Raw genomic sequence first — 21,250 nt, forward strand, 5'->3', positions numbered from 1 at the left:
ACAGTTTCCTGGTGGCTAAATATAATTAATTATTTTTTTTGTGGTTGCTGTGATAAAATGCAACTTAAAGAAGTTTATTTGGCCTCACAGTGCCAAGGTTCAGTTCATTACAGCAGGAAGTCATGGCAGCAGGAGCAGGGGCAGCTGGTCACATTGCATCTGAGGTCAGGAAGCAAGAGAGATGAGTCCCCATGTCCCTGTTATGTAGTCCAGGACCCAAGTACACAGGATGGCGCTACCATATTCCATTCTCTGATGCTTACTGCCCACTCCTCTACTGAAGGACGTTGCTGTTTCTGAGTTTAGTCAATTATCAATAAGGCTGCTGTTAACAGTTATGTATGGACAGCATAAATTATAAGTCCCTTTGCCAAAGATCGGGATGGCTGGATCATATGATAACAGTGAAAAGAATTTTTAATTTAGTAAGAAATTGCTAAATTATGTTCCAAAATGGTTGCATATTTGCATTTCCATCTAGGAAGATTAGATAAGAACCTATGTGCCCCTGCCCCAGGCTCGCCACCTCCCATAGCTCAGTGGCTTGGTCCACTAGTGAATCAATATGCTGAAGAGCCCAACTCTGGGTTTGGTCTGGGATCAGGTTCTCTGTTAATCTTTCTGGACCAGAGTTTATGGATATTCTAGAAGAAAGTTTACTTGACTCTCAGAGCTTGCCTCTAAGCGGGATGACCCTCAGAGACTCTCAGAACATCCCCCGGAGAAGGAAAGTCTGAGATGAAGGAAGAAAGCAAGGCTCTGGTCACGTGTGTGGAGGTCTCTGGGCCACAGCCCTCCGAGTGTGTCTTTGCTTACTCTGGCCTGCGGGAGGTACAGCTCCAGGCTTCTCTTTTCCAGGCTAATCTGTTTGTTTTGCTAATCTGTTTGCTCAGCTATCTGAGAGAATTCAGCCTGTTCTGAACCTCAGCCCAGACTTCAAAGGCTGCTTAGAAGAACTTGCTCTTGATTTCTTGCTCACTCTGCCATGCATACCATACTGAAGCCATGTGGCCTTTTTTTAAGATAACTGTTTCCTACAGCTCTCCCCACTGCCAGGTTCTTTTCTTTCCCATGCCAAGGTGTCACCCATAGGCCTTGAGCGGCTCCCCACTCTGCCCCCCTCCTCATGATCTCTAAAAGTGGCTCCTCACTGAAGCATTTGAGTCTTTTCTTTTTCTTCAAGACAAGGTCTCACTCTGCGGTCCTGACTATCCTGGAACTCACTATACAGATCAGGCTGGCTCTGGGCCCACAGTGATCTGCTTGCCTCTGCCTGCTCCTGGAGGGCAGAGATTAAAGAGGTACACGACCTCCCCTAGCTCTGAGACCTGATTTTGCTAGAGATTCCAGATGGCTCCCGAGAATCCCAAATGCCAAGAGTTCTATGATCTCACATCTCTTATCGGGTTGTGCTTTGGTATTGGAGAGCAAGGCTGACACAGCCCTGGGGTCACTTTTGCTGATTGAATGGATTCTATACAATGATGTTGCTGGGCAGTGCGTCCCCTGGGAACCTGTTTGGAAATCTGCACAAACGGAAGGAAGGCCCACATGGTGGTGATTCCGTCTTGGGATCTTGCTCAGGTTCAATTCCTCTGCCAGTTAAAGAACTAATGGGCAGGAAAATCTCCTGGCACCCACCAGGAGGCAGCGGAGAAATCTCTGAAATCTAGACAGCAGCAGACAGAATTAGCAGTTGGGAAAAGGCTTTTATTAGGGCTGAGGAAACACCTGCGTGCAGCAGACACACAGAGGAAAGGACTTTTTGCAAAGGGGGTGGTGGCAGTGATGGCGAGCCAAAAATTTCAGTCTCTTTGTAAGGGTCAGTTTTTCTTTCTTTTTCTTTTTCTTTTTCTTTTTTCAGTCCCAAAGCGGGAAGCCATTTTTTTAATTGATTTTTTTATTGAGCTCTACATTTTTCTTGTTCCCCTTCCTGCCTCTCCCCTCCCTTCAACCCTCTCCCATGATAGCCACGCTCCCAATTTACTCATGAGATCTTTTCTTTTTCTACTTCCCATGTAAATCCATGTATGTCTTTCTTAGGGTCCTCATTGTTGTCTAGGTTCTCTGGGATTGTGATTTCTAAGCTGTTTTTTGTTTGTTTGTTTGTGTTTAAAAACCACTTATTAGTGAGTACATGTGATAATTGTCTTTCTGAGTCTGTGTTACCTCACTCAAAATGATGTTTTCTAGCTCCATCCATTTGCCTGCAAATTTCAAGATGTCATTATTTTTTCTGCTGTGTAGTACTTTATTGTGTAAATGGACCACATTTTGCTTATTCCTTTTTTGATAGAGGGTCATTTAGGTTGTTTTCAGGTTCTAGCTGTAACAAACAATGCTGTTATGAACATAGTTGAGCACATGTCTTTGTGGTACAGTTAAGCATCCTTTGGGTATATATCCAAAAGTGGTATTGCTGAGTCTTGAGGAAGATTGTTTCGTAATTTTCTGAGAAATCTCCACACTGATATCCAAAGGGTTGTATCAGCTTGCACTCCCACCAGCAATGCAGACGTGTTCCCCTTTCCCTACAACCTCTCCAGCACAAGTTGTCATCAGTGTTTTTGATCTTGGCCGTTCTTGCAGGTATAAGATGGAATCTCAGAGTTGTTTTGATTTGCATTTCCCTGATGACTAAGGATGTTGAGCTTTTCCTTAAGTGTCTTTCAGCCATTTTAGATTCCTCTGTTGAGAGTTTTCTGTTTTTAGGTCTGTACTCCATTTTTTTTTATTGGATTATTTGTTCTTTTGATGACCAATTTCTTGAGTTCTTTGTATATTTTGGATATCAGACCTTTGTCTGATGTGGGGTTGGTGAAGATCTTTTCCCATTCTATAGGCTGTCATTTTGTCTTGTTGACCATGTCCTTTACTTTACAGAAGCTTTTCAGTTTCAGGAGGTCCCATTTATTAATTGTTTTCTCAGTCAGTCAGCCATTTTCTTTTTTTTCTCTCTTTTTTTAAATTTTTTTTATATAGAAAAAAATTTTCGCCTCCTCCCAGCCTCCCACTCCTCTTCCCCTCCCTCCACTCCTCTCCCCCTCCCTCCACTCCTCTCCCCTTCCCCCACTCCTCTCCCCTTCCCCCACTCCTCTCCCCTTCCCCCACTCCTCTCCCCCTTCCCCCACTCCTCTCCCCCTTCCCCCACTCCTCTCCCCCTATCTCTCCAGTCTGAAGAGCAGTCGGGGTTCCCTGCTCTGTGGAAAGTCCAAGGTCCTCCCCGCTCCATCCAGGTCTAGGAAGGTGAGCATCCAAACTGGCTAGGCTCCCACAAAGCCAGAACATGAAGTAGGATCAAAACCCAGTACCATTGTCCTTGGCTTCTCACCAGCCCTCATTGTCCGCCATGTTCAGAGAGTCCGGTTTTATCCCATGCTTTTTCAGTCCCAGTCCAGCTGGCCTCGGTGAGCTCCCAATAGATTAGCCAAACCGTCTCAGTGGGTGGGTGCACCCCTCGTGTTCCTGACTTCCTTGCTCATGTTCTCCCTCCTTCTGCTTCTCATTGGGACCTTGGGAGCTCATTCTGGTGCTCCAATGTGGGTCTCTGTCTCTATCTCCATCCATCGCCAGATGAAGGTTCCCAGTGATGGCTCTCCTGGTGCTGAGAACAGATCTCCATGCTGGTCAGGTAACTCGTAAACAAAGGGCCTACCTTGCTTGCTGCAGGTAGGCTATTGAGACAAAGTAACTACCGCCTGCCCGGTTGCCCTCACGACTCCGTCCCAGCACCCAAACAGGCTGAGCTGGGTGATGTTATGTGCCCGAAGAGGGGAGGGAGGCAGAAGTGGGGAGGGGTTTCTGGATGCAAGCTGGGTGGGATAGGAAGAGAGAGGCAGTATCCGGCGAGTATAGCCCCTGCAGGAAGACAGGAAGTATAGCCAGTTTTTCTTTTTTTTTCTTCTTTTTTAAAAAATATTTATTTATTTATTATGTATACAATGTTCTGTCTGTGTGTACGCCTGAAGGCCAGAAGAGGGCACCAGACCTCATTACAGATGGCTGTGAGCCGCCATGTGGTTGCTGGGAATTGAACTCAGGACCTTTGGAAGAGCAGGCAATGCTCTTAACCTCTGAGCTATCTCTCCAGCCCCCAGTTTTTCTTTTTTAATTCACCATTCCTTCCATTCATTCCCTCGACCTCCCTCCTGCCCCTACCCTGCTCCTGCTCCATCTCCGTTCATATGGGGTAAAACCTTCCATGGGAACCAACATAGCATGGTGTATCAAGTAGAGGCAGGACCAAGCTCCTCCCTCTCTTTTCCCCCTATCAAGACTGAACAAAGCATCCTGCCATAGGGTATAGGTTCCAAAGAGACAGCTCATGCATCAGGAACAGGTCCCAGTCCCACTGCTAGGGACCCCACACAGGACCACGCTACACAACTGTCACCCAGATGCAGAGGGCCTAAGTCAGTTCCATGGCGGTTCCCCGGCTACCCATCCAGAGTCCATGAGCTCCCACAAGCTCAGGTCAGCTGTCTCTGTGGGTTTTCCCATCATGATCTTGATCCCCCTCCTCCTTGCTCCCTCCACCCTCTCTTCAACTGGCCTCTTGGAGCTCAGCCCAGTGCTGAGCTGTGGATCACTGCATCTACCTCCATCAGGTACTGGATGACAGCTCTCTGACAAAAATAGGGTAGTCATCAGTCTGCTTACAGGGGAAGGTCAGTTCAGGCACTTTCTCCACTATTGCCCCTCCCTTGGAAGCAGAGGGGGAATGGGTGAGGGGAGGCTCTGGGCAGGAAGAGAGCAGGACAGAACAGTTTGTTCTACAATCCTTGGACTAAGAAAGAGCAGTGAGGAATGACAAGGCTTTGGGTCAGAGCCAGTATTGAGGGTGAGAAGGTTATATTTTCCAGGCTTAGGAGAAGACTCAAGGAAAGGCCAGCGAGACTCTGGAAGTCTAGATAAAGGGGTGGGGAGGAGAGGTTGGATAGCAAGTCTCCTCTCTGTGGGAGGGAGAGGGGTCTTCAGGTATCACAGGACTGTCTATGGTCCACACAAACCTCGTTAGGGTGAATGTTTTCAAGGGCCTGTGCATCCGCCCTTCATGGGTTTCCTCTGACTATTGAGACATGGACTTGTGATATATGTGGGGAAATAAGACTGGATGGAAAAATGGTCCACCATTTCTTAGAGGTAGATGTTATGCCCAGAACTGTGAAGTCCCTCCAAAACCAACAAGGAGACCGAGTCCCATATGTAAAAGCAAAGAGCCTTTATTTTATACAAGTTTGCAAACTTGGTCTCTCCGTGTGCCCAAAGTATTGGAATAATCAGAGAGGCTTGAGCCCAGATAGAGTTGGGTTTTTATAGCAGTAAAAGTGAGGGTGAGAAATTTCTAAGGTTCAGGACCCCTGATTGGCTGACATTTGTCTAGGGGTGTCCTGGTGAGTGTGTGTTGGCAGGTGATCCTACCTACAATGGTTGGAATATTAGGAATTTCCTTTGGATGGTCTGTTCTTGGGTGATGCCTGCGTACTCTCTGTTTGTGGTCCTTCCTGCAACCAGGTATTGCTTTAGGGTAAACTACTGAGACTCAGGCCTCCATTAAGCTTATCCTGGCTGGGTCCAACACTGGCAGGTGATAATGGCTCGAAGGTAAGAACTTCCTTTAGGTGGTCTGTTCCTATTAAGCTTCTCATGGCTGGGTCCTACAGTAGAGACAGAAAGGTAATTTTCACTTACTTTTTAACAATCTTGGTATTCAAGAGGTCCTTGTTTTTTACTGCTGAGTAATACTCTAATATGTATATATTCCATACTTTCTTCATCCATTCTTCCGTTGAAGGGCATCTAGGTTGTTTCCAGGTTCTGGCTATTACAAACAATGCTGCCATGAACATAGTTGAGCATATACTTTTGTTGTATGATAGGGCCTCTCTTGGGTATATTCCCAAGAGTGGTATTGCTGGATCCAGGGGTAGGTTGATCCCGAATTTCCTGAGAAACCGAAACACTGCTTTCCAGAGTGGTTGCACAAGTTTGCATTCTCACCAGCAATGGGTGAGTGTACCCCTTTCTCCACAACCTCTCCAGCAAAGGCTATCATTGGTGTTTGTTTATTTTAGCCATTCTGACAGGTGTAACATGGTATCTTAAAGTTGTCTTGATTTGCATTTCCCTGATTGCTAAGGAAGTTGAGCATGACCTTAAGTGTTTTTTGGCCATTTGAAGTTCTTCTGTTGAGAATTCTCTGTTCAGCTCAATGCCCCATTTTATAATTGGGTTGATTAGCCTTTTACGGTCTAGTTTCTTGATTTCTTTATATATTTTGGAGATCAGACCTTTGTCAGTTGCGGGGTTGGTGAAAATCTTCTCCCAGTAAGTGGGTTGCCTTTTTGTCTTAGTGACAGTGTCCTTTGCTTTACAGAAGCTTTATAATTCATGTTCCTAGAGAAGCTAAATAAGAAGGTGAATCCAAAGACAAACACATAGGCATCCTCCTGAATATTAACCTTCATCAGGCGATGAAAGGAGACAGAGACCCACATGGGAGCACCGGACAGAAATCTCAAGGTCCAAATCAGGAGCAGAAGGAGACGGAGCACGAGCAAGGAACTCAGGACCACGAGGGGTGCACCCACACACTGAGACAATGGGGATGTTCTATCGGGAACTCCCCAAGGCCAGCTGGCCTAGGTCTGAAAAAGCATGGGATAAATCCGGACTAGCTGAACATAGCGGACAATGAGGACTACTGAGAACTCAAGAACAATCGCGGTTGGTTTTTGATCCTACTGCACGTACTGGCTTTGGGGGAGCCTAGGCAGTTTGGATGCTCACCTTAGGAGACCTGGATAGAGGTGGGCGGTCCTTGGGCTTCCCACAGGTCAGGGAACCCTGATTGCTCTTCGAGCAGATGAGGGAGGGGGACTTGATCGGGGGAGGGGGAGGGAAATGGGAAGCGGTTGCGGGGAGGAGGCAGAAATCCTTAATAAATAAATAGATTTAAAAAAAAACCAATCTTGGCCGGGCGGTGGTGGCACACGCCTTTAATCCCAGCACTCGGGAGGCAGAGGCAGGCGGATTTCTGTGAGTTCGAGACCAGCCTGGTCTACAAGAGCTAGTTCCAGGGCAGGCTCCAAAGCCACAGAGAAACCCTGTCTCGAAAAACCAAAAAAAAAAAAAAAAGCAAAAAAAAAAAAAAAACCAAAAAAAAAAAAAAACCAAAAAACCAATCTTGGTATTGTTCTAAATTTCCTATTACTCTTATTCTGTGAAAGATGTTCAGAGTTGTCTGGAAAACTATAGAAGACTGGGGTTGGGTGGAGCTGGGCATTCCATCAACATATTTAAACACTGGACACCCGTGACATCTTTCTGAATGGGGCAAGGAGTCTTTTGCTGGGAGGAATGAGATGATGCTCTTAGCTCCAGCCCCTGAAGACTGTGCTGAGAATCACATGTTCCAAATGAGAGTCCTATAAAGGGGGTCTGCAAAGCAGCATGGGAATTCTTTCCTGCAATAGCCTGTAAATTCTAGAGTCCAGTGAGGTCCTTGGAGCCTTCTAGTCTCAACGGGATCTGCTAGTAACTGTCATCTCTGCTAAGCAGAAAGAAACTCATTTTTGTTTTGAGGAAAGAGACTCTCAGTTGTGTCTCACTTCCCATTGTTGTGAGGAGCCTAGGCAGATATCTTCCAGATCAACACTGGAAACTCGATTCTAGACTCTGGATGCAGAGCTGGACTGGAAAGATAACATCTAGGTTATTCAGACAGCTGTGCACCTTTGTCTTGGTGAAAAACCATTTCGTCTCTAACACCCCCTTGGTCTTCATCAGTAAGATGAAGTCAGTTATTTCTAACCCACGATACTGTCAGAGAATTCAAATGTAAATGAGCAACATTCTGGAGAAAGTCTAAATTTTCATTCTTAAATTGGGCATTGTTAAATGTAAGCACCCAAGCTTCCTTACCGGGTCAAGGTCACCTGATACAGCTGCGAGGAATTAAACTGGCCAGTTGGAAGGGGCCACTGCAAGACTGAAGCTGTGACAATTTTATTGAGAACAATCAGGCTTTTCATACCTTTATCAGAAACAGAATATAATGGCAATTACCAGAATCAATATAGTTGTAGTTGCCCGGTTACAGTGATATTTGCAAGTTTTACAAGGTTTATAAGATTAATGTCTGAAGCCTATTTTCCTGATGACTTCTGTGGGAACAGAGAAACGAAAAATGGCCGGAATACGGCATTGCCTGAGGGAGTGTATTGATCTCTAAGAACAGGCAGGTACATTGTGCCCCAGGAGCCATGGACGCTAACCAGAAAAACTTCTGATGCCTGCTGCTCAAGGCAGCTAGGTCAGGTCAACTCCATGGTTCCCTACAATTAAATATGTATTTCCTTCTCTTCCTCCTCACCCATGTACAAGTTTCTAAGTCCTAACAACTGCCTCAGAGTCTGCATATACCTGTAATACTTCTTTTTATCTTTAGAGTCACGGAGACACAGAGAAGGCAGGCAGGACCCTCAGGCTTCCATCCTTACTGTGTGTGTGGTGGGGTACCCTCCTAGCCAGCGTGACAGGAGGGAATGCATTGGATGGTACATGAATCAGGCTTTGGGAACCTTCTCAAATAAGCAGGTCCTCTATCCACTCTCTTCCCACCACGGAACAACCTGTCATTTCCACTGTCAGCTCTGCAGTGATAATTTGCAAACTGAAGAACAGGAATTTCATTCTGCAAGTTTGTAATCAGGGACTGTGGGTCAGCGTGGACGCCTTTGCTTCACTCTCTGACTGCTCCCAGGTGTGGCATCCAGTAATGTCATTTGTCTTCCTGCCGTGGTCCCGAGGATCTGATATGTTCAGTTCATGATTCTAGACATGGAAGGGAAAGTGGAAAACTCAACACATGAAGCCAGCATCTGTGGGGCAAAGAACAAAATGAATACAAGTAAGAAAAGCTCTGGGATCACAAGACGAATTAGGCACTCTGCAGGGAAGGCAGAGAGAAAGGTGGTCATCTACATATTTGTGACATCGCTGAGATGGTGGGACCTGGTACTAAAATGGAGGCTGTCAGGAAACTGTAATATCTCTGGAGCTCTCACCAACTTATTTCCACAGACCAATCCAGTCACACCTCCCTTTAGGTGTGAGTCTCTGCCACTGTCATCATCTGAGGCTTTGTCTTCCTCAGAAAAAAATGAATGAACTAGGCTCATAAAAGGCGGACATGATCTTTCCTTCCCTCTCTTGTCTCTTTCCCCAAGACTGTCCTACCCCCTCAGAGAGAAGCTGAGCAGTCAGACCACAGATGAAGTGCTAGGATCAGGTCCTGTTGTCATATTCTGCACGGAACTGAGGGCCTGCTGGATGGAATGCACAGGTGAGTCAGGAAGACTGCGATCTCTCAAAGGGGCTGATTAAGTCACTCAGAAACGCTTTGTTACCTTGGGTTTATTATATCTGAAAAGATGCCATGTAGATGCAAAGCTAAGGTGTGTTTCACCCAGTTAACAAATCAATGCAAGCAAAATGAAGCAGCAAGAGATTCTGTTCCAATAAGAACTGGTGTCTTATGATTGAGTTAATAAAATGACATGGAGTATCTGGGTCATCTGAGTTTAATGTGTTAGAGGAATGTAAGCACAGCTGCATCCATTTACCTGGAAATTCCACTTTTTACAGCTAAATAATATTCCATTGTGTATAGGTACCACTTGCTTTAGATTTCCATTGTTCACAGGTTAACTCTCTTATGTTTTAGGGTTTCCAGATATGACTACATTTTAATCATACAATCATACAGTATACTTATTTTTATGTAATATTATTTCAGATATAGCAGTAATGCCCCTCTTTGAGTTCCTTATTGTGTTTGCTTATTAGTTTCTACCATGTTAAATTTATGTAAATAGAATAACATATTTCAATCTAAAAATTACTTTCAAAACACCTCAAGTGTCCAAATCATACAACATTAAGATAGAGATTAGAGTTTAACTTTACATCATGTGAAAAATATGGCAGATGCCTCCATTGGGGTCTGGCTAATTACTCCATGTGGACAGAATAGAGATAACAGCAGGAAGTTCTCATGATGAAAAAATCCTTGGGAAAATTACAGTGTATACTCATTGTACCTGGAATGATCCCAGCAAGTAAAAATCATGTTGAAACAGAAACTAAGAGAAAGGTTCAAACTAAAGAAGAAATAACAAAGTAGATGTGATGAAGGTAAGTGACAGTGGGGGCGAAAGAGAGAGACCCCAGGACAACAGGAATGGACAGCCAAACACAGCTAAGCCTGAACTGGAGATAATCCGCCTTTGGCAGAATCAGAATCATATCCCTCCATGTGGTCTGGTCTTCCTGAAGTCTGATCCTGTATTGGATTTCCATGAGATTTTGAATCTCATGTTGCCCCACATTAAAATTATTTTCTTCCACTATTGAGGTCTAGTTACAATAAACTTGTTCAAAATGTCTTACAAACAACCACAAGCAAGTCAGAAGTCAAGAGAATGATCAAGAAGGCCATACCTTAAGCAAATGTGGCAAATTTGAATCAGGGTCTCAAATGCCCTTCTTGGTCAAAGATATCTTGATGCATGATGGATTTGTAGTGGCAAAACTGGTGATCATCCAGGGAAGACAAAATCTTAAAAATTATTTCAGAATCACTGGATCCCCATTTACATAAACAGACCTCACAATGTCCTTAGACAGAAGAAAGTTCCATAAATGCCAATAAGCAATTTATTGGGTATTTACTGACAGAAACATGGTACTAACTCCTAGCAAGACCAGTGGATTCCAGCACACACACACACACACACACACACACACACACACACACACACGTTGGGGGAAGTTGTTAGTTTGTTCCTGGATGCCCAGATCACAAAATAATTACTCAGTAGCTATATTGTTTGTAATATTGTTTGGCCAACAGTTTAAGCATATAACTATCTAGCTTTTATATCTTAAATTAACCCATTTCCATTATTTTATATTTTACTATGAGGCTCATGATTTATCTGCAAAGTTATGGCGTGTCTGTCTCTGGGGTGGCTTCATGGTTTCTCATTGAGTCTACCTACTCTCTCTATATATATCTCTTCCAGCTTGGCTGTATTCTGTTAAGCCATGGGCTGAAAGCAGCTTCTTTATTACCAATAAAAGCAACTCATATAAGAAAGACTTCCCACACCATATATATATATATATTGCAAATACATATTAATGTTAGCATAAATTATTATATTCAATATGTTAATATTTATTGATAATTAACATATTATTAATATATTAATATCATAGCATAATTATAGTAACATATCATATAATGTTAATAATATTAATGCATCAATATATTGCATTACTATTAAATAACATATTAATATAACATATTAGTATTACTATGATTAAGATATGTAGCATATTTTATTAATAGCAATATGATAGTATTAATAATATTGTTATGCACAATATATTGTAATATATTATAACTAACATAAGTATATTATAATGTAATATGATATAGGTAATATATAGTATATTAATATATAATTATATATAATCATATACTAATATATGATTTACCAAAAATTTTGGGAGCAACCTCAGGACTGATGACATGAGTGTATGGATCATAAAACTCCACAGAACACCAATGACTTTATTTACATTTAAGATAATGGGAAATTATCAATGGGAAACCAAATAAGATTATTTAGTGGTAGTCATGGTAGTTACATCTCAAAATGGCAGTAATAATGTCAGTCTGTATCACATGCTGGAGTATTATTAACATGAGGAAGAGTATAGCTTTATTTGGGTAAATATATGCAAAAGGATAGAAATCCAATAAAATATGTTTATTTACTGATTAATTTAAAACTAGATTTCAGACCCCAAAACAGCACAGGGTATTTATTAACTTTGTCCTAAATCCACCACTAGATCTTGATGGTATACTGTATTGCTGAAAAACACTACACAGTTTGGTCACAGAACATAGAGAAACCAAACTGATGAAACCTGGAAGCTTCCATCATATGGCTAGCTTTCTCAGGGCTGTAAAGTGTTTTACATGGCATTGGAAGAGAGAAATAACCAACAGTTTTACTCAGCTGTGAACTCCAAGAGCTACAATAATGAGTGATGCTTTGAGATATACACACAGTTTTGAATGCCATGGGAGTGACCAATCATTCTGACTGCATTTAAGACCCATCCCACAAGATGGACCACATACCTGGTAATGTTAACTGGGCCAAGAATCCATGATTGGGTAAGTCTTAAGCCCTAGCTGAGAATCTGTTTTGATTTTAGTGTTATTTGTTGTTAGTGACAAAACAATAAACTGCTCTCAAAATAATTATCTTTTAGAAAAATTTATTCACTTATTCATCTGTTTCATGTCTATGTGTGTTTGCCTGAGTGAGTGTATACGCATGTCATGTACTAGAAGAGGCATCACATCATCTGGAACTATAGTTACAGGTGGTTGTGAGCTACCAAGGGATGTTGAGAATAAATTTACCATGACTATGGTACATTCACAAGACTTGGATAAGATCAAGGTATTCAAATTATCAATTTGGATGGGAAAGGCTTACAAAGTCCTGCTCTTAGGAGTTATTGGTAATTGATGACTGCCAAGGAAGGGAGTATTAGTCTTCTGTAGGAATGCAGATCTCGGTAGGTTACCCATGCTCCAGTGGTGGTCCTATGCCCATACACATACCAGCATCACTAACTGGACCCAGTAGTTTTTTTTTTTTTTTAATGATTACATGAAGTTAGGAGGGAGATGTGAGATGGAGGGAAAGATCATATAGAAGTTGTAGGGAAAGCATGAAGGCAGATTTGATCAAAATACATTATATACATGTCACAAATTCTAAAGAATAAAAGTATGTTTTTAAAGAAAAAAGTGAGGGGTTTGTAGTCGCTTGCAATTTTATGCTAAAAGATGTTCCCTAAGTGCTTCCTGAACAGAACTTAGCAATTTAGATGTTCACTAATAGTTTTTGTGGTCCTATGTTCTGTGGGATACTGTCAAACTTTTCAGGGTTTATGAACCTGATGTGTGGACAAGAAAATTCAACTCTTACTGGTAGTGTTTGCATTTGTCTTATATAAGAATTGACTCTCTGTGTGCAGGGTTTTGCACTTCCTTTATTTTGAATGGCTTTATCATTCTTTGCCGACATGTGCTGTGGGGTCTTTTGTAATCACCAAGACCAACAGAGTAATGATCCATGGGAGGTAAGAAGGTAGTTTGCTTCAACAGGACAAAGTAGACTGTGTTGGTTTGAATGTTGAGACTCTGACCCTAAATAGTTTATCTTAGGCATATTTAAACACAGCACAATTTGGTGAAAACTTCCCTGGTGGTTATTAACTCAATCCCATGTGCACAATAAAGCATAAAGTAAGTTAAATAAAGATTAAATGTGACTAAATTAAAATACTTTGTAAAGTTCATGTAACACCTTACATAAAGATGGGTTTACTGATTGAGAAAAACAGGTTTGCAATAAGTGTCTGGGGGAGGAGGATCTGGTGTGATCTTGGCCACTTATAGGGCTCAAAGGTTGCCAGGCTATTAAGTGCATCTGCTGCCAGTCTTGGAGTGGGTGGTGGGAAGGCAGCTTATGTATCCTTTCCTTTGACAGAACAGTCCCATGTGTTTAACATTTTTAGTGCTTATCTATGAGCACAAAGGACCTACCATGCCTTCTATAATGTGCATATGTGTTCAAAGGTTATTATTTCCTAACTGATTTTTAGGAATACTTTATACTTTAAATAATTGATTCTTTTTGGATGTCTCATTGAAAAATGAACAACTTCTTTCTGAGTTCTCTAAATATTGGAGCCTGGCAGGTGGTAGGTGTGGTGAGTTGAAATTAGACACTGTTATGTTTCAGCTTGCTTAAATGTCAGCTGCTCAACTATGCTGAAACAGGTTTAAAGGTCTCCCTTCTGTGTGTATTCTGACCAGTATTAGCTTTGCATCATGTGGGCAAGTATGGATCTCACTTGTTCCAGACTGTACACACTGGAGTCACAAATGTCTAAGTCAAGGGTGCCCTAAGTGTGTTGGTTGTAGAGGACGCAGAGTCCTGAGAGCTGTTATTAGAGGACTCATCTCAGTGCTTTCTGATCCTGCTCAACACTAAACACCCAGTGCAAAGGAGGAGTCTGTAGGGAGTATGAGTTTAGTGTTCTCACTTCCCCAACTGGATAACTTCAAAGCCAAGAAGAAGCCTGACTTCTGGTTCAGGGTCACCAATTTCTTATGTTACTCTCTTCTTCACCAAAAGGGTAGGGCTACCCACCAACCCACAATTGAGCTCTTCATTGTCTGAGTTTCTCTGCATGTCTTCATTTAGATCTCCTGTTTTCATGACTACCTTGTGTTGCCAGCTCCAACCCAGGGTGTATGGTTGTATATCTTTAGGCTCTCCAGTCTGTGATTTGTTTTTTGTTCACCATCATGTGTTGTTCATAGTTGCAGTCCACCACCTGAATGGAGTCATGCAGATACTGTAGACTGATCCAATGTGAGGAACTGTAGAAATGTTAAAATATCAAGAGCATGAAAACAAAAGGAAGATTGTGAAACTATTCCGGACTGGGAGGACTACTTATATGTGGTAACTAAGTGTGATATTGTGATTGTAGGTTGAATTATTTCATCAAAAAATGTTACCGAAAGATTGTTGAAACTTAGCCAGTAGATGATGATACATCGTTTAGTCATAAACTTGCGATTGCGATGAGCATCTTGTGGATATGGGGGAAATGTTCCTGTTTATAAGAAACATGCTGAAGAACCCAGAGTTTGTAAAGCATAAGGCAACAAAATCTGTCATATTGTAGTCAAACAAGACAATCAGAAGGAAAAACCCTCAAATAGTCAACAAAAATATTCTTTGTGGTATTAAAAATGTAAGACTTCAATAAAAAGATCAGTTTATATGATTTACCCAGAGTTTGATCATATTAAATACATTTTTAGAAAAGGAAACAAGACAATATGGAAAAGGTTAGAATTGAAATGGCCCAAAAATTTCATGAGGAATGTTAAAATAGACTGTCAGAAATTTTCACATATAGAAAAAGTGCGCTTCTGAAGTTTGTTATGCCACGGAACACTGATGGGAAAGATCTGTACACAGAAGGAATAGGAAAATGAATAAACCAATAAAAATCAAATACTCTAGTTTGACAGGGAGAGGAAGGGTTCATTTTATTTTATACTTCTAAGTCACAATCTGTCACTGAGGGAAATTCAAGAAGGAACTCAAACAGGAATCGAAGCAGAAGGTATGGAGGAATGCTGCTTCCTGGCTTTCTCTCTCTGACTTGTGCTCAAACAACTTTCTAATACAATACAGGACTGTCTGCCCAGGGATGGCAGTGACCACAGCGGGCTTGAATCTCCTTTATCAACTAGCAATCATGAAAATGTCCTACAGACTCACAGACAGGCCAATACGATCAATGCAATCTCCCAGTTGTTTGATACTACCTCACATAACTATGGGCCGTGTCAAGTTGACTACTGAAGTCAACTAGGAGAAGCCCTCAAATGAAAATTTCAATGTTTTAAAATTCTATTTTTCTTCAATTTTTATTGTGTGGGAATTTCATCCATGCATATATTTTTAAAATTTTATTTATTTATTTTTTTGGTGGCTCATGCACACAGGAGGTTGGCACCAGAGGAAAACGAGTTTTGAGATCAGCTTGAGCTACACAGTGAAGACCTGCCTCAAAGCAAAGAAACACAAAATTCCCACTATAAATCAATTAATGAAATACAAAAAGCTGATGGGCGGAGTTTACCACTTGAAAATTCTGGCTTCCGTAGCAGCTATCATAATCCCATCCCTGTCACTCTCATGCCCCACTTCAGTGCTACCTGCAGCCGGGACTCCGCTTCATCTTTGGGTGAATGCTTGCACAGTCTGTTCCTTACTTGAGACACGCTGTAAGTACAGCTGTGACCTGGCAGCTGTGGGAGTGAGCAACCCAGTATGCTGTCTGTGTCCTTCTGCGGGTGTTGAGGGAGCTGCGGGCTGTGTTCTGCCTCCTGGCTCCTGGCACTGGCTAGCTTTACCCGAAATAACAACACACAAACTGTATTCTTTTAAACACTGCTTGGCCTATTAGCTCTGACCTCTTCTTGGCTAACTCTTGCCTAACCCATATTTAGTAATCTGTGTAGCACCAGTCTTACTGGGAAAGATTCAGCATGTCTGACCTGGCGGCTTGCTTCATTGCGTCTGCTCTGGACAGGGGAGGCATGGCGTCTGAGCTCACTTCCTCTTCCTCCCAGCATTCTGTTCTGTTTACTCCACCCACCTATGTTCTAACCTATCAGGACCAAGCATTTTCTTTATTAATTAACCAATGATCTTCCTCCATCATGCGGGAACTTTTTTTTTTTTTTGTCAGCGTCTTCTCTCCCATTTGCTTTCTCCTAAGGTCTGGCAGCTTAAGGCTAGGAGATGGCATCCCGATCTGCAGTCTCCAGGACGAACTCAATTTCATAGGCAGTGGAGGTCATGCAATGATGGACTAATTTATTCTCTTTCATTTAAAAATTAGGGAAGTTTTTTTTATTAGGTTCTTCACAGGACTTTTAATTCAAACTGAAAAATCAAATATTCTTAAGTGATATGCACACGTGTAAATTCAAAGCAAAAATATTATTTTAGAAAGGATGAGACAAATAGCAACCTTTTTACTTAAAAGTAAACCCAATACTCTCTAAGTGGAGGGAAGAAAGGACTTGCAATGCACAGACAAGGTTGGTCTAACTAGAAGAAACAAAGTTTTTAGATCTCTTTTGGGGAGATATAGTGGTTTGGGACCCATGGGTTTCAAAATTCAGTTATCGTTCTCAATCTCAAAAGGATTCTGGTGAATAGTCATTAAATACGTGACAATCGACGTTTCGTCTGGAAGCCTAGAGCAATATCTGTAATTGTAACGTTCTTTGGGGACATACTCATGCTAGATGCCAGAGGGAGGGCTTACAACGTACAGAAGATGCCAGACTAGGACTCCCACTTGTGAAGACCAGCAAAGAACATCACAATGCCAACTGTAAGAAACAGCAGTTGAGTGATTGTACCCATTGCATCCTGGGCCGCTGTTCAGAGCCACCATGAGTGTGTTACCTGTGTGGGTCCACTGAGAAAGAACACACTCGTACACAATTATGTGAAGCGGGTTTATTATCTGTAGACAGGTTGTAAAGGACTGGAGTCCTAGGTCCATTGGGCTCTACATGGTGACCTGAGGCTCATGGGAGATGCTGTGGGAGGATAAAGATGCCCCTGAGCGACCAGTCTGCAGCACAGATGAGGAGTTTTGAAAGGCTTCCTGCTGGGGCCATGGGTCGTACTGGAGAAAGATTCGAAGCACAGCCCACTTTTACTGGGAGAGTACGTGTTGCAGTGAAGGAGGAGAGGTGGCTGGCAAAGGGGGAAAAGAATGGAGAAGGAGACTAAATGCGATGCAATGTACTATTGACACTCATCTCTAGAGGTGTACTCATGGCCTAATGTGATCTGGGAATGCCACCGAGGCCGAAGTCCTATGTTTACTATGCCCTGTAAAATTGTGTGAGAATGTACTTTGTCAAGAACATCAGAATGACTGAGTCTGAAATGGGCACTATCTGCCAAAGGAAATAACTTTGCATTCACAGAGCAAAATCTTCGGTGCCCACCTCTAGTTTGTTCTATTTCTGCTGAACCATTATGGCGATTCACGGGATGTTCAACTAAAAAATATTTGTGGGTTTTTTATTGAAGGCTTTCTGATCCACCTCAATTATCTAAGCCAGTAAAGAGTTATAGGGTGGTCCCGTTTCATATCTTTCTGTGCAGAGTTTTCTGGGACAGGTCTTTTAGTGGATAAAGATGCCAATTCTAGCAGTAGGAAAACATCTATTGTTTAAAACCATCATCCCCCACCATCCCTTGTCCAAAGTGAGATCCAAACTGAAGGAGCCAGGAAGGATGATGTGGAGTTAAGGAGGGAGCAGGAGAATCTTGCATACATATGGGGCAAAAAGGCAGGATAGGTAGAGTGTAAAGGAAGAAAGACTCCTGGACCTTCTAGAATGAGGTCTGGGGGAGGGGATATCTTAGATTTTGAAGTTACAATAATCGTAGTTACAACATTTATGAACATAAGTCCGATTGTTGAAGTTGTACGTCAAGTTCTTGCAGAATCTCTGACACACCATGTATGATATCTGGAGAGTGTTATCTGCAATAGGAAGGAACCAAAGATGTTAGGCAGTGACCTCAGTATTCAAGGCAGAACATACATGGCCTTAACTAGACAGGCTTATGGATGGCTTCCCAGTGTCCCCTTCCCAAGAGCTCCAATGCATAAACTGCTGGAAAGCCGTAAAGTTGACTTGTTTCCCTGTGGTCCCTGATAACTCAATGCTATGCACCCATTTCATTCCTTCTCCTGCTAGAAAGCGAGAAAAGCAGGGCTTTGGTATCTGCGAAGTAAAAATCTGTGTGGCTGTTTTCATCCTGCCCTACACCTTCTGCCTGCACCTTCATAGGCGCCCTGCCACTTACTGGAGTAGATCCTTAGGCTCATGCATGTTTCGTACTTCTGAGCATGGCAGATGCCAAAGCCTCTTCTGCAGTGGTCTGACGGTGTGCGGAGGTGGCATGTTACACAGGTCAGTGATGCTGCTTCTGGTGAGAGCACAGAGCTTGACGTGAGTGCAGGGACTTGGCGTGGGGAGGGAGATGGCAGAGTTGGGTGGGGCAGCCTTCCAAGGGTGACTGGGCAGGTGAAGAACTGATGGTTGAGTGTTTAGGAAGTGACAGTTGAACCTTTTGTCTACTCTTTTGCCTTTAGTGATGGAGAGAAAAGGCCATTGAGCATGGGAAAGGATTCTCAGTCTTTACATTTTGGATAATTTTCTCTCACTGGTTCAGGGCTCATCTACTTGGTTCAACTGGTTGGCCAGTGAGCTTCAGGGATCTGCCTGTCTCTGCCTCCATAGCACTGGAGTTGTAAGGACACAACACAAGATCTGGCTTTGTTTTAGGGTAATTCTGGGGACAGAACTCAGGTCCTCGTTCCTGGGCAGCATGAGCTATCTCTCCAGCCCTTAATTTGTGTAAAGATTCCACTTCTACACCCTTTATTCCTCTAGCTTAAAAATGGTCAGTGAGGAATACCTTCGGGAGGTTCTGGAAGAGTGAATAATTAAAATATGGGTTCAATTAAAAATTATTTGTAGAGGCTAGTCAGCTGGTTTAGCTGGTAATTTTCTGGCAAACCTGAAGGACCTGCGTTTGAACTTTAGGACCCACACTGTAGAAGGAGAGAAATTACTTCCAGAAGCTGTCCTCTGATCACAAGCATACTATGGCATGTGCAACATACATACACACGCATGCATGCGTGCACATATGAACATATGCACACATGCTAAAAACTGTTTTAAAATGTCCTCATGGTGCTAAAAATAGAAAGAATGTAATTTTTATTGACCATCTTATTAGGACCATGTTGTTTCAAATTATATCAGATTTAACTAACACACTGTACTCTGATCTCATGGGTCTTTGTAAGAAGGTTTTGTCTCCATGTATCAAATTAGAGAATTCAGGACAGCGACTGGACAAGTTTGGGAAAATCTGTTCAATTCCAGGATGTACAGAATTTCTTCTCAAAATGGCTTGTAACTAGGCCCCTGGAATAGCTATCAGAAACCAATGTCTAGGACTAAGACACTCACAATATTTTTGAATGGCCAGCTCCCTGGGCAACGTAGATTTAAGAGCAGAGTGGATGCTTTAAGGACATTTTCCTAGGCATCTGGATTATGGGGTTTGGCAGTGGCAGAAAGGGTAACAAAATAAAGACCTACACACCCAGAGAGATATGACAGAGTGCTGGAAAAGACAAAGAAGATGGAAGAAAAAGCAGAGAGAGCATTCCGAAGGCCATCTCCCTTCCTTTCCTCCTAAATAGGGTCAAAGCTCTGCCCGTAAGGACATGGCTGCGCACATGGAGATTCACCGCAGCTCCCTTGATCCTGCCCCTGGAGCTCATCCCTCAGGTCTGGGACTCACCCACAACGAGGCAGAAGAGGGAGAAGAGTAGTAAGACATGCCTGTTCATTTGGGCCCAGATTGTCTTGAGTGGAGCAGAGCTATGAAGGGCTGCAAGCAGAAGTCAGCTGGGCTCCAGGGAGAGGCTTTCTGCTCCAGCAGAAGTTGGTGATTATTCATGCCTAAGGGGAGCCGGTCACACTAGGTTTATTTTGAGTGCTCAAGTTCATTGGCTGTGGTCTCCAAGTCTTGAGTCCTGGAGTCGGAGGTTGACCAGGTAGTTTTAAGGAAAAAGGATCCTGAAATGTGAACAATTTCTTGGTTAGAAGCTAGAAATGTCTTTGAGCCTTGTGCTTGCTGGAGACCCAGGGCGTTTGAGGGTTTTAAACTAAAATGTCTCTGATTCTGTTTGTTCATTAATGGATTTTCATATGTTGAACCATCCCTGCATCTCTGGGGTGAAGCCCTACTTCATGGTAGATGATGTTTCTGATGTGTTCTTGGATTCACTTTGCCATTATTTTATTGAGTATTTTTGCATCAGTGTTGATGAGGGAGATTGGTCTTTAATTCTCTTTATCAGTTGCCTATTTGTGTGGTTTGGGTATCAGGGTAACTTTAACCTCGTAAAAAGAGTTTGACAGTGTTCCTTCTGCTTCTATTGTGTGGAACAATGGAGCATCGGTATTAGCTCTTCTTTGAAATTCTGGCAGAATTCTGCACTGAAATCATCTGGCCTTGGGCTTTTTTGGTTGGGGGACTTTTGATGACTCTGTTTCCTTATGGGTTATAAATCTACTTAATTTGTTTTTATGGTCTTGATTTAATTTTGGTATGTGGTACTTATCCAGAAAATTGACCATTTTAAAAAAAGTTTTCCAAATCTGTGGAGTACAGGTTTTTGAAGTATGACCTGATGATTTTCTGGATTTCCTCCATGTCTGTTGTTATGTCCCCTTTTTCATTTCTGATTTTGTTAATTTGGATATTCTCTCTCTGCTCTTTGGTTAGTTTGGATAAAAGTTTGTCAATCTTGTTGATTTTCTCAAAGAACCAGCTCTTTGTCTCATTGAGTCTTTATATAGTTTTCTTTGTTTCTATTTAATTGATTTCAACCCTCAATTTGATTATTTTTTGCTGTCTACTCCTTCTGGGTGATTTTGCTT

The 21,250-nt window shown here is 42.4% G+C and overlaps 1 protein-coding gene across 1 annotated transcript; it reads right to left on the reverse strand.

Moving 5' to 3' along the window:
* Positions 1-18,139: 18,139 nt before the first annotated feature.
* On the reverse strand, positions 18,140-20,154 carry Pate3 (prostate and testis expressed 3). The gene is made up of 3 exons (XM_041656882.1): positions 20,106-20,154; positions 18,591-18,713; positions 18,140-18,264 (listed from the first exon to the last, which is right to left on the reverse strand). Exons 1-3 carry the CDS (start codon positions 20,152-20,154, stop codon positions 18,140-18,142), a joined length of 297 nt encoding a protein of 98 aa, XP_041512816.1.
* Positions 20,155-21,250: the final 1,096 nt, after the last annotated feature.

The sequence above is a fragment of the Microtus oregoni genome, unplaced genomic scaffold (assembly GCF_018167655.1).
Source record: "Microtus oregoni isolate MIOR12 unplaced genomic scaffold, Mior012 000008F_ref0000371, whole genome shotgun sequence".
NCBI classification, from domain to species: Eukaryota; Metazoa; Chordata; class Mammalia; order Rodentia; family Cricetidae; genus Microtus; species Microtus oregoni.